The 13,145-nt window shown below is 39.1% G+C and overlaps 1 protein-coding gene across 1 annotated transcript in view; it reads right to left on the reverse strand.

Annotated features, from left to right (window-relative positions):
• LOC104159228 (protein Hook homolog 3-like) overlaps positions 1-3,220 on the reverse strand; it is an 8,329-nt gene extending 5,109 nt beyond the window's left edge. Inside the window, exons 1-3 of the mRNA XM_009697115.1 lie at positions 3,212-3,220; positions 2,317-2,399; positions 219-319 (exon numbers count right to left, since the gene is read on the reverse strand). Coding sequence (XP_009695417.1) covers positions 219-269 — 51 coding nt within the window. The 5' untranslated portion in view covers positions 270-319; positions 2,317-2,399; positions 3,212-3,220. The remainder of the gene's footprint in view (positions 1-218; positions 320-2,316; positions 2,400-3,211) is intronic.
• Between the last annotated feature and the right edge of the window lie 9,925 nt (positions 3,221-13,145).

Consider the following 13,145-nt stretch of genomic DNA (forward strand, 5'->3'; position numbering starts at 1 on the left):
TAAGGAGCAAAAGGAGACAGTCATGAACACAAAAACAGGGTAAAATCTTCTGCAGAATTAATCAGTACTAGGTACCATAACGGTAACTGGGCCTTCCTCTTCTTTTACTTGCTAGTGTGTATACAGAGCAGATACCTCCTTTATTTTTATTCCTGCAGTGTGGACATGTGGTGCAATCTCTCAGAGAGGGATCATTAATGTGGAACATATATACTTACACTTTTGGCCTTTTCCAAATACTTTTTGTATCGCTCTTCCATTTGCTTCATTTCCTCCTCCTTTTTCCGTAAAGCTTCTTGTAATTCTTCAATTTTGAGTGCTTTATGTCAGGAGATGCACACATTGAAAAATAACATAATTGCATTATGTTTATTTTCATGTTTGTCAACAGATATTTAAGGTACAGCTAGAATTTATTTCAGTTAACAAAAGCTAACATAAGGAACCTGATGTAGCAGATACCACAGTTTTCATTACTGAACAGCTCAAAAACACACTAAAAATGCGTACTAACTATATAATCTCATGAGATGGTTGTTTTGTACTCAAATCTTGCTTTTTTTAAACTTATGAAAAAATAAAGAGAAATTGAATCATAAATCAATCCCATTACTGAACACACTTAGAACATGACTTTACTAATGAATTAGAGATTCCATAATATCTCGGTATTTCAACTCAGAAAAATATGAGTTTTCCTGTTTTACGGAAGAGGAATAATTCTTAACTGGCACAACTCTTGCTTAAATCTTCTAAACTGTAACATTGGACACAATTTATCAGACTTATGACATGAATACACTCAATTTCCCCCCCCCCCATTTTCTTAAGCAGCACTGCAGACCAGTAGGATCATTTCATTGCATAGCCTTTGCCTCTGTTGATACAAGAACATGCCAAGCCACTATTTGCTTATACATCCTCCATACATCTTCCGTGATCTCAGAAAAAAAAAAAAAAAATAAAATTCAATTGCACCATCCTGGACCAATTGGCATATAACATTGACCTCTTGTTCTCAGACAATATTAAATAACTGGCAATCCTCAGTCCATCTGTTTTGCAGCCTCATTTTGAAATGTTCTTTCATGTTTTTCCTACAGTTTTCTCTCTAAGCACTCGGAAAACACTAAGCTGGTGACAGGACCAAGTAAGATTTTCATTGATCAGTAGGAGGACCAATAGCAGATGGTCTCCAAGATTGCAAGAGTTCATTTTTCAAAATGTGCCATGACTCTTGTACAATGCCCAAGCATTTTGGCCATATCCAGGACAGTTACAAGAATCTGAAAAAAAATAGTTCACGCACATTTCCTGAGTGTGGAAAGAAAGGAAGAAGGTACAACTATCTCTATGTTACCACGACAAAAGTTCAGACGTAGATTTTTGAAAAGTAACTTGTAATTTCAGTAAACTAACTACAGAAGCCTCAATATGCCCTAATGTTTAGAAGCTAGCAAGTCAGAAGACTGCTATTACACTCGCACTGAAGCTTATCAAATACGACAGGATTATGTGTTGTACTCATGAAGCCCCTGGACCTCATTTCCAAGTGTTGTAACATTTCCTACGATGTGGAACTTATAACATATTCTGCAATTTTAGCTTAACACAAATGAAAATTCTTTCTGGATGCAGAATATATGTAATGAATACTGAACTGATACTTCTGTCTTCCTCGATCTCTTTGCAAATAAAATTGCTTTGGCATAAACCAGAAAAGCTGCCATTGGTTGCAATCTTTTGCCTTGTTCTATAGTAAGTAGGCTTGAAAAAAAAAACCAATCTGCCTCCTTCAATACTTCTCAGGAAAAAAGTAGCATTAATGTGCTAAAAAACAACTTGATGACGGGGTCTGGATACCATCTGAGCAATATGACATATATACTACATTGTCTTTGACCAGTGTCCGACGATTTTCTCAAATTACAACACAGTTCTGAAAACACACTGAAGGAATATACATTGAGAGTAAAAATAACTTCATGATGGCAGCAAGGATCTCCTAAGTTAGGGTCTCAAGGAGACTTAACAGTTCTGAACAGCTGAGTTCCAATAAGAGGTATGACAGCGACTCGGTATTTCTATGGCCATTGTCATTTCTTACTATGGTGGTCTATAAAATGTGACCCCCTGCATATCAAGTGTTAGAAGCATCTTTTTGGTCACCATAGCTTGCAGAGAAATTAACAACTTACATACCACTGCCATTTAAAAATGTAAATTTTGTTTATCTTGCACATATTTTAGATGTCACAAGACCTTGCACGTGAAACACTCTACAAAGAAAAGAAATGGACTGCACAGGTAACTCACAACTATTATTGCATCTTGGTTCCAAATCTTCAATAATAGCTCGTTTCTTCTGTAACTCATTGTTAGCTTCATGGAGCTTCTCACTGTTACAAACCATAAAAGCACATATTGTTTCCCCAATATTATTACTGTGCTTGAATGAACATTAGATGATACAAAAAATCCTCAGATAATAATATATTTCTGAGAGCACTATTTATTTTTGCTGTGGAGCATGAGGAAAAATGACAATGTCACTGTGGAAGTATTTGTTAAATAAGCTGAAAAACATTACGGTGCGTGGAGAACTGTAATAACAAACAGCTTCATTCTCAGTAATTATAAACTTATTTTAAAACTTACAGTTAACTGTACAATACATGCCTAAAATGAATACTCGTAATTGAGATTACATTGAGAAAGAATGGCTAAACCCAAAGGCAGCAGAAACTACTATTTTTTTTTGTAAGCCAGCCAAAAAGCAAACAGCTCCTTGCATTTTAGGGAAGTAAAAGAGGTGCAGAAATAGTAGAACAAAATGATAACACTTCCTATAATGTTAACTTTTATGCCATAATGCATACTAAAAAGTAAATAAATTAATTTTGTTTATATTAACATGCTTTCCTCAGAACAAAATTACTTACTCCTCTTGAGTAAGATTTACACAATGTTAAGCAAAGCTTTCTAACCACCACAAAATGATGGTTCCTTGATCACCCTTACAGCTTTCACAAAAGTTTTCTATGACATGAAAATAGTATCTGAACAGCAGATTCCAAAACATTCCTGTGTTATCTAATTTCTCTTAGTTATATATTTTCCAGATGCATGATCAATGACTGTCCGTCTTCCTTACCATATGGAAAACACATCATTTCAAATGGCAAACAAAATAGGCAAACAAAATACTTACAGATGTTCTTCAAGTTTCTTTTTCAGAAGAATTGACTAAAATAGAAAGTTAAATATTGTATTTTAATATCTTGCAGAGATTTAACATAATTTCAAAACTATTTTTAAACATGTAATTTTGACATTCTAACCAAAATCCAACTTTCTACTTTACTCAGTTTTAGATCACAACTGTAAAGTCATCCTCTGTGGTAGCAATCCTTCTCTCCACAGCTGTGTGACTTTCCTGAAATTAGAGCGCTTTATAACTTCAGAAATATTTTCCCAGGAACTAGATCAATAAAAGCAAGATCCATAAATGACAAAATTCTATGGCAGTTGTTTTAATTTCTTCAGTACTTCTGTAATTAGACTTAGTAAATTAACCTGAAATCGGAAAGTGCAGTAAAATTTGCTAGAAGAGCTATGCTACCAATACTGCAGTTCACATGAAGACATGTAGCAAATTAGTTGAAGTCAATTCCTGTCCCTCAGGAAACTAGAGGGAGTAGAGTGTTTCTGACAGGAGTGTAGCAGAAATTTTACCCTTTTTCTGTTTCTCATCTTAACTGATTACAGACAAGTAAAAATTATCAGACAACTTACAGTGTTCCACTTTCTGGTTAAATCACATTTAGATAAGCTCTTTGAATAAGAGCTTCAAAGTAAATTTTATTTTAATTTTAAACTCACTTCATACCCAGTGAGTATCTTTCAAAAAAATAAACCCAATAAAAGTCTATAAACTGAAAGTAGTGTTAAGTAAATAGAAAGCCATACTCACAATAGCCTTGAGCAGAAGCCCATGCCAAGAAAGAGATGACATTAGTATAAAGCAAAACAGCAGCCAACAGAAGAAACTATTTAGGAAGTCATGAACAGAAAAAGTTAAAGCTATGCATTTTTTCACACGTGCATTTTTCTCCTCTGTTCTCATTAGCAGTTTCATCCTGTAACATTTTCTAGATCATATGACTAAAACCAAAAATATAAAAATAGTAAAGAAGCACATTTGTAAATCACTGTGTTTAAAGAAGAAATTCAAAGGAGAGCAACTGCTATTTTGGAAAGTAATTTTAAAACAAAAATGATACAAGTAACAAAACAGGAGAAAATATGCAGTCTATTGGGCTACAATCAAAATCAAGAGATGCATGTGTTTTTGTGGAGAGATTCTGAATTGTGTTATTGCCACACTGATTGAACACAAGACAAATGTAGAATATTTAAATTAGAAACGGCCTTTTTGGTTTGTATTTATCCAGTACCAATCACACAGGTGGTCTAGAATGCAACTGATGGTCCAGAATGCCAGCAAAATACAAGAGAAAATCATCAACAAAACTACTTCACTGCTTTTTCTCCAATGGTCTTTCAACCAAGGTTTAGACACCTGGCCAACACAGACAATTATCGTATGCACCCAAAAGAGCTTTTAGCTTTGTTATAATGTAAATACTTCAAAATACTGTCTTTGTTCACACTCCTGGCTCATGCTTTTTCATTATTTCAAAGTTGGATTTCCTTATCGCACTGTAAGAAAGGGGGAGAGCACATAAAAACAAGCCAGCATGACTCTAATGACATCAGAGTCAGAAATTTGTAGCAGCTAAGGATCTGCAGGTTTTGACCATTTGGCTTTTTTCAGTCCTCTGAACAACTGCAGCAACACCACCTTTTCTGTAACCACAAAGGTTTGTTCACATCTTTCTTGGTCACAACGCATTTGAACTGGTACACCATTACTTATCTCTGATCATTTAGGGGACTATTGGTTGGTTTGGACAGGAAAGGGAAAAGTTGGAAGCAGTGCTCATTTTCCTAAAGTAAGAAAATAAACAATGAACCCAACTTTTCTTTTAGGATCTTTGTATTGCATTTGAGTTTAGTTTGGAAGAGGCACAACTACTCGTCAATACTGATTCCACTGGTATATTTTCATATATATTATTTGCATAGTACCAGCATTGTTGTGGGAGTAACCCTTCTCCCATCTAGACAGATCATATGTTCTCACAAGCAAGAAACTAACAATTATAAACAGCACACACAATTAAAAGAAGCAGGACTGAGTTTACCCAGAGTAATTTACCGAAGACACAAGATTAGCAAAAAGAATAAAAGGTAAAACGTAAGATTTTAGCCACCCAAAAATCCTGTCGATACTTGTAGTAAGGCAGATAAATTCAAATAAATTACTCTAAAAATGGGCAAACATTACTTTTTTTTTTTTGAAGTCTCAGTCAGCTTCAAAGCCACATATTCAAACCCTCTGCTCCTACCATAATTACTATGATTGCTGTTCTCTCATAGGAAGACCAGTCTCTAAAAAAAAAAATTCTAATTTAAAAAAAAGCTTTGTCCAATTTTGAGCTAGATTTATACTTAACTTCATTCAAATGTTTTAGCTGTTCATAACAGAAGAACATTTCTATAACAAAACTCTAAAAATCAGCAAATGTACACTCACTATTTTGCTTATTTGTCCCACTGCTAATGAGTTTGCTTAGAAAACACCAGAAAAAAATACTTATTATTGTGTGGTTTTAGAAAACAGATATCCTCCCCAGTATTTAATGGCTATCTTTCCTTCACATCAAAACAACTACAGAAATAAAGTCTTTTTGCTGGAAATTTTTTTCATGCTTAAACAAGCCATAGGAACAGGTCTGCCCCCTTTCTGAGGACAAATTTTAGTTTTGTTCTCCATGTTAAGGTCATAGGCAGATGGCTAGGCTTCGGCTTGAGGTTAAGCTAACTTAGCGGGATGAGGGCAACTATACCATATGACTTAAGAAAATTGCTTGATGAGACTCATAATGTTTTAAGAAGGTAACAGAAGTTATAAACAGCACCATGAGGGATATTCAGATTTCACAGACGCTAAGAGTAGCCATAGAATCACAGAATAGTTTGGGTTGGAAGGGACCTTTAAAGGTCATCTAGTCCAACCCCTCTGCAATAAGCAGGAGCATCTTCAGCTAGATCAGGTTGCTCAGAGCCCCGTCCAACCTGACCTTGAAGGTTTCCGGGGATGGCGCATCCACAACCTCTCTGGGCAACCTGTTCCAGTGTTTCACCAAATGAGCAAAGTGGCTAAACTTCACAGGTAACTGAACAGGTAACAGTTCTGGGGACCTTTTAGGGAGGTGCCAAGTCAGAAGGACTTAGTAACTGTATCAGTAACAGCATATAAGGCCAAGACTGCATATGTAATTGTATGAGAAACACCAGATGTGGTATGGATTTAGCAAAACTAGGTCCAGTGGGGTAGAAGTAACTAAAGGCAGGTTGGTTACATAGGAAGGGATTAGGGCAGAGAAAGGGAGAACAAGGATGACAAAAGAGAGTGGTAATAAGGCATGCAAATGATGTAGTCGAAGCTCTTCGGTGTACCTGTTGAGCAGCCCTACACATGACCTCCGCATTCTGGAGGACAATAAATCAAACCTGCTATTCTGATCACACCAGGCACGTCCAAGTTGATTCTGTAGTCTGGAAGACTGGGGTAAGGAGGCCTTTCCCTGGGTAGCAAGGCAACAGCCAGGATGGACTAATCATGCATCCCAACAGGATGTGTCAGTGCCCATTACAGGCCTAATGGCACTGGTATCTTCCTAACATCCACCTTCCACTGCACTGCAATAGGAAATCAAAACTGCTTCCCTGTGTGGACCTCGGCAAGCAGTGTGTATCATTGCAATGATACTTGCCTGGGTTAGGATAGTGCTTTTACTACTTTTTGGGAAAGCCTGAAAATTACTTCAACTTTGAAAACAAACAAAACTTTAGGAAAAAAAAAAAGCTGAAGCCCTCATCATACATTTCTGGACTAAATACAAACGGGATCTTCAGTTTCCTGGGTTGAGCATATTTACAGTATAAGAATATAAAAATACAGATTTCAGCTCATTGTTGCAGAAAAGTAATGAAAAACAGAGGAAACATGCGAAAATAATGCATCAGCGAACTGTATGCCATGTCTCTCCTTATCCTTTTTCTCAAGCTTCTAAAGAATCACTCTTTTTGTAAGGATATCTTAAGGATAACTCAGGTGGTCCCAGCACAACTTCCACCTACTTCAGCAGCTGGGTTTAACTTTGACGTTTGCTCTGCTCTGTGTGGGTGATTGTGTGAGGTGTCCAAACTTCTAGAGGTTCTTGCAGTCTCGTTACTTCTCTGAGTCTACACTCTCTCTTTTGCTTCTTTAAGAATAAATGAAATCCTACACACCGAATTCAGCAAAACAGGCCATGGGATTAGTGCCTATAAATCACCACTGGCATGGTCAGACCTACATAGAAGCCAGGAACGCAGCAACTGCATCACAAACTTGCCAGCTCTGATTTGACAAGGGCTGCCTGGTACACACAGCAGGTTGTACCATGGTGTTGTGATGGTGGTGTTTTGCTATTTACAGAATCATCTCAGATGATGCCTACATAGGCTGCAACCAGTCTTGTAAGTCAGCTGCAGACATGTCCTAAATTACTGTCCAAACCAGAGTCTCAAAAAGGGACACAATTAAAATTGCAGTACATAAAGCTGAAATCTGTTAGACAGGGATCATTTACAATACTCAATATCTGAGAGTAATTTTTTGAGATTGTTGTTCACCCTGAAAAATCTGATTTTGGTCAATAACCAAAACAACAAAGAATATCTCAGAATCACATAACAGTATGGACTTGTTTTAAAATGCATTCTAAAACACATTCTAAGTTACTTAGGAAAATAATCTTATTTGAACTCAACTATGTGTTATACTTTCATACAGTTTATTCTGAAAATTAAAAGGATAAGCTAATCAGACACACTCTTAAATGAAAATAAGCAGCTAGTAAAAACTTCCACTGTTTTATATAAATTAGTTAAAACCACAAAAACAGAAAGCAACACATTACAATTTGTTGCCAGTTAGCAACACAATACACTGAGGGTGTGAGCATACACTGTGCATGTACAGTCCAGCAAATCACTGCTTTCAAGAAAGTTCTAGAGCTTCTTCTCTCAAATACAGGAGATGGCAAACACAATTTTTGAGTGGAAGACTGAAAGTTGTTTTCCACATTAACTCTGCCACAATGTGTATTCTTACATTAAAAATAAAGTTAAGTCCATATACAGAAACAGAAAACGCTGTTTTATGTTGAGGGCCTAATTATTTGACTTTTTTTTTTTAGTTTTGGCCTGCCTGACTTCCTGCATTACAAGATACATTTACATCCACAATTACAGAGCTTCCACTAGCAGGAAAGGCCTTAACTTTCATTAAGAAAACTAAACCAAAAATAACTTCAGATACTTTATTCAGACATGGAGAATTAACACTTCCTTAATTCCCTGCAAAACTCTCTATTCTAATTAAATACTGTTAACACTAAGTTTACTATTAGAACAGGCACAATTAATCAAATAAAACATATTTGACACCTTCTTTACACAGGATGTTTTTTTTTCTAAATATCTTACTATGTCTCATATTCTAATTAGAGAAGCACAATTTAGTGAAAGACCATACAAGTAAATATGGAATACTATCAGAAATCATTTGCATATTTCTTTTACATAATTTTTTACAAAAAGGTGAAAGTTTCGAAAATGGTAACTACTTGAATGTAAGTTTTATGTACACTTCTACTTACATCTTCAGCTTTTGAACCTTGATCCTGCAAAGATTTTTGTAGTTCTTCAACTTGGGACTGCACTTCTAGAAGTCTCTGATTTACCAATCTAGGAAAGAGAGAATATTTTGTTTTTCAGAAAAAGACAAACAATTCCAAGAGGAAGCCTGAGATTTTTAGCATCCAGTGTTTTCAGGTCATCCACACAAGAAATGGCACACTGTATTTTATTCACAGAAAATTTACAACAGTAGTTAGAGCATACAGCAGTTCCAGAGATTATAGCCCACAGTCATCCAGAACATTCTGATACTCTTGCAAGAAAACATAAATGCATGTATTAAGAAATCATTTCTACATACATGAAACAAGAGTTTCTAACAGTCAGTTTGACTGTGTGAGAGCTACTAGCTTACTGCTTTTATGCAGTCACAGAATCCTATAAACCTGTAGGTTGGAAGGGATCTCCAGAGGTTGTCTAAATCCAATCTCCTCCTTAAAGAAGATGCACTTACAGCATTTGGGAACGCAAAGCTGGGAACTATGTCAAGTGCAGGTTTGGACACCTTTAAAGATAGAGGTCTGACAGTCTCTTTGGGACTCTCTTCTAGAGCTCAGACTCACACTCCATATTGTGTCTGTTGCCTCTTGCTCTTCCACTGTCAATCTCTGAGAAGAGTCCAGTTCTGTCTTCTTGACACCTTCCCATCAAGTGGATGTAAATCACAGTATTATCTCCTCTATGCCACCTTTTCTGTGGCCTGAACAAACCCATTTCTCAGTCTTATCCCACATATCACATGCTCCAGTGTCCCTCACCGTAGCAGTATTCTGCTGTGCTCCTATCCATGTCTGTCTTGTACTGGGGAATCCAAAATTATATCCAGGTGTGATCTCCCAAGTACTGACGAGAGCTGAAGGATTATGTTCCCAGACTGACCGCCTGCACCCTGGTGAGAATGGCCCAGGTCACAGTCAGCTGCAAGGTGCCCAGCTGACACATCCTCCTCTGCTGCCCACCAGAGCTGCTGTCCAGCCTACTGGTCCCAGCCAGGGACAGGGCTCCTATCAGCTCATTTCTCAGGACTGCTAAGCTCCTCTGAATAACAGCTCTCCCTTTCAGCATATCAATCACTCCTCCCAACATGGTACCATCCTCAAACTTGCTGAGAGTACAGTCCCTACCATGAGTCAAACTGTTAATAAGGGTGATGAATAGCATTGGTCCTGGTATTGATGCCTGAGGAACCGGTTGTCAGTTGGATTTCGTACCACTGATGATAATGCTCTAGGCCCAGTTGTCCAACGAATTTTCCACTCACTCTACCATCCGCTTATTCAGTCTATATCGAATCATTCTGAACATAAGGATACTATGGGAGATTGTGCCAAAGGCTTCACTAAAACAAAGGTAAGTACCGTCCACTGTTTCACCCTTCTTCACATAGGCAGTCATCTGATTATCAAGACAATTGGATTAGTTAGGCATGATTTGCCCTGAATGAATTCAAATTGGCCTTTCCCAATTACTTTCTTGTCCCTCGTGGCTGGAAACAAATTCCCAGAAAATGAGCTGTGGCTGACCAGTCTCTGTAGCTCTCCAGACTCTCTTTCTTGCCCTTCTTGAAGGTGACTGCAGTATTTACCTTTTCTCAGGCTTCAGGAACCCTCCCCAAAGGGAAAGATTGGGGAAGATTAGAGAGCAGATTCAAAGCTTAGATAGAGAGTAGCCTCACAACAGTATCAGCCAGCTACCATAGCATGATCAGATGCACGCTGCCTGGACCCATGGATCTCTGTATGCTCATTGACTTAACCTAGCAGGGTCAGCTAGAGCACGTTGCCCAGGAACATGTCCTGCTGGGTTTTAAATATCTCCAAGAATGGAGACAACCTCTCTGGGCAACCTATTCCACTGTTCAGCAACTCTCGTACTAAAAAAAAACGTATGTTCTTACATTCAGATGAAATTTAACGTGTTTTAATTTCTGCTCACTGCCTCTTGCCCTGTTATTGGGCATCCCTGAGAAGAGTCTAGCCCCATCTCCTTTAGACCCTGCCATTAGATATTTATAAACATTGATAAGATCCACTTTGAGCCTTCTCTTTTCCACGGTACACAGCCTCTATCCCTCAGACTCTCCTTATATGAAAGATGATGCAGTCCTGTAATCACAACCTTGTGGCCTTTCACTGGACTGCTCCAGTAAGTCTATGTCTTTTTTGCATTCGAGAGGCCAGTACTGGACATAGTACAGGCAAAGTATGTGGCATTGTTAGAAAAGTCAATTGAAACAGAGGACAAAATTTCTTACCTGTTTTCTGTCTCCAATTCATTCTTCCGTAAATTTGCATCATCAAGAAGGCTCTGCAACAAGGCGATCCTTTCATTGTCGGAACCTTCTTGGTTCAACTTTAACATCTTGTTCTCATGCTGAAGGCGAATGAGTTTCTCCCTAAACACATAAAATACGAATTTGCAGAAAAAAGTATGCCAATCTGTACGAAGAAGAAAACAGCTTACCACATGAGGTGTAAATGTAACATAAAGATCATCTTTATCTATTTAAGGGAGACAGCTGAAACAGCAATCATGTCTTCAAATCCCCAAACACAAACCTGATTAACGGAGTTATAATCGCAGACAGCACAACACAAGGAAGTCGCCTGAATGCCCCTATTAGATCTCAGAGTACAGCTGGAAGATTTATAAGTAGAATGTGGAAAACGCAAAGCTTGGTGCCAAGTGTTAAGGGAGATTGTAATCTCAGCTGTCACTGATAGCCTTCTGCAATGGCATGACTGGCCGGGTAGATGAGGGGAGAGCAGTGGATGTGGTCTACCTTGACCTTAGCAAGGCTTTTGACACTGTCTCCCACAACATCCTCATAGGTAAGGTCAGGAAGTGTGGGCTGGATGAGTGGACAGTTAGGTGGATTGAGAACTGTCTGGATGGCAAAGCTCAGAGGGTCGTGACCAGCAGCACAGAGTCTGGTTGGAGGCCTGTAGCGGTGTTCCCCAGGGGTCAGTTCTGGGTCTGGTCTCATTTAACCTATTCATCAACGACCTGAATGAAGGGATGGAATGTACCCTCAGCAAATTCGCTGATGATACAAAACCCGGAGGAGTGGCTGATAAACTGGAAGGCTGTTCTGCCATTCAGCGAGACCTGGACAGGAGAGAGAGTTGGAGGAACATGATGAAGTTCAACAAGGGCAAGTGTAGGGTCCTGCACCTAGGAAGGAATAACCCCATGCATTAGTACAGGCTGGGGGGCTCACCTACTGGAATGCAGCCTGGCCGAGAAGGACCTGGGAGTCCTGGTGCACAACAAGTTGACCATGAGCCAGCAATGTGCCCTTGTGGCCAAGAAGGCCAATGGCATCTTGGGGCGCATTAGGGAGAGCATGGCCAGCAGGTGGAGGGAGGTTATCCTCCCCCTCTACTCTGCCCTGGTGAGGCCACAGCTGGAGTGCTGTACCCAGTTCTGGGCTCCCCAGTTCAACATAGACAAGGAACTACTGGACAGAGTCTAGTGGAGGGCAATGAAGATAATTAGGGGACTAGTACAACTCTCTTAAGAGGAAAGGCTGAGAGCTGACTCTGTTCAGCCTGAAGAAGAGAAGACTGAGAGAGATCTCATCAATGTTTATAAATATCTTAAGGGTGGTGTCCTGTTTTGGCCAAAACAGGACCATTTCTCTCTTCAGTAGATTTTCCTTCAGTCAAGTTTTTTGTAAGTAACTGCCCTTTCTGAAGCTGACTATAGGTTTTTCAGGCAGTGTCTGCTTTAAGACTCAATGGCACTCGATGTCTGTAGCTGTTGCTGGGGTAGCAGTGGGATTGTTATGCACAAAGGCCCATGCGCATCCTTGTTCCTACAGGAACCAGAGCCACTGCGGGCTCTGTTGTGATCCATGTGTGGGGTGGCAGAAAAGGGCCACACATGGGATGGGTGACAGGTGACTGACCAATGCAGTATTCCATCCTGTCCACGTGGATACTCCGTATAAAGCTCAGGGATCAGAGGGGTCAGCCTCTTTCCTTCATGGCCAGCTTCCCCGTGGGACTCTGCTCGCTCTCCTGCCTCCAACCCCGATGCGCACACTCTTGAATCCAGTTCCTGTCTGCTGTAGAGTCCAGTCCAGGACATCCACGTGCCCGCCCTGCTGCATGAGCACTGCAAGTTGCCAAGGCGAGGTCCTGTGGTCATCACTGGAAAGCTCAATATCCGTTTTGTATAGTTCTATTTCTATTAATAATAATACTCATACTACTAATATTTATACTTTTTCATTGTTATCGTTTCATTAAAGTTGTTTTAACTTTCCA

Source organism: Cariama cristata, unplaced genomic scaffold, assembly GCF_000690535.1.
Source record: "Cariama cristata isolate BGI_N322 unplaced genomic scaffold, ASM69053v1 scaffold4590, whole genome shotgun sequence".
In the NCBI taxonomy this organism is placed as follows: domain Eukaryota; kingdom Metazoa; phylum Chordata; class Aves; order Cariamiformes; family Cariamidae; genus Cariama; species Cariama cristata.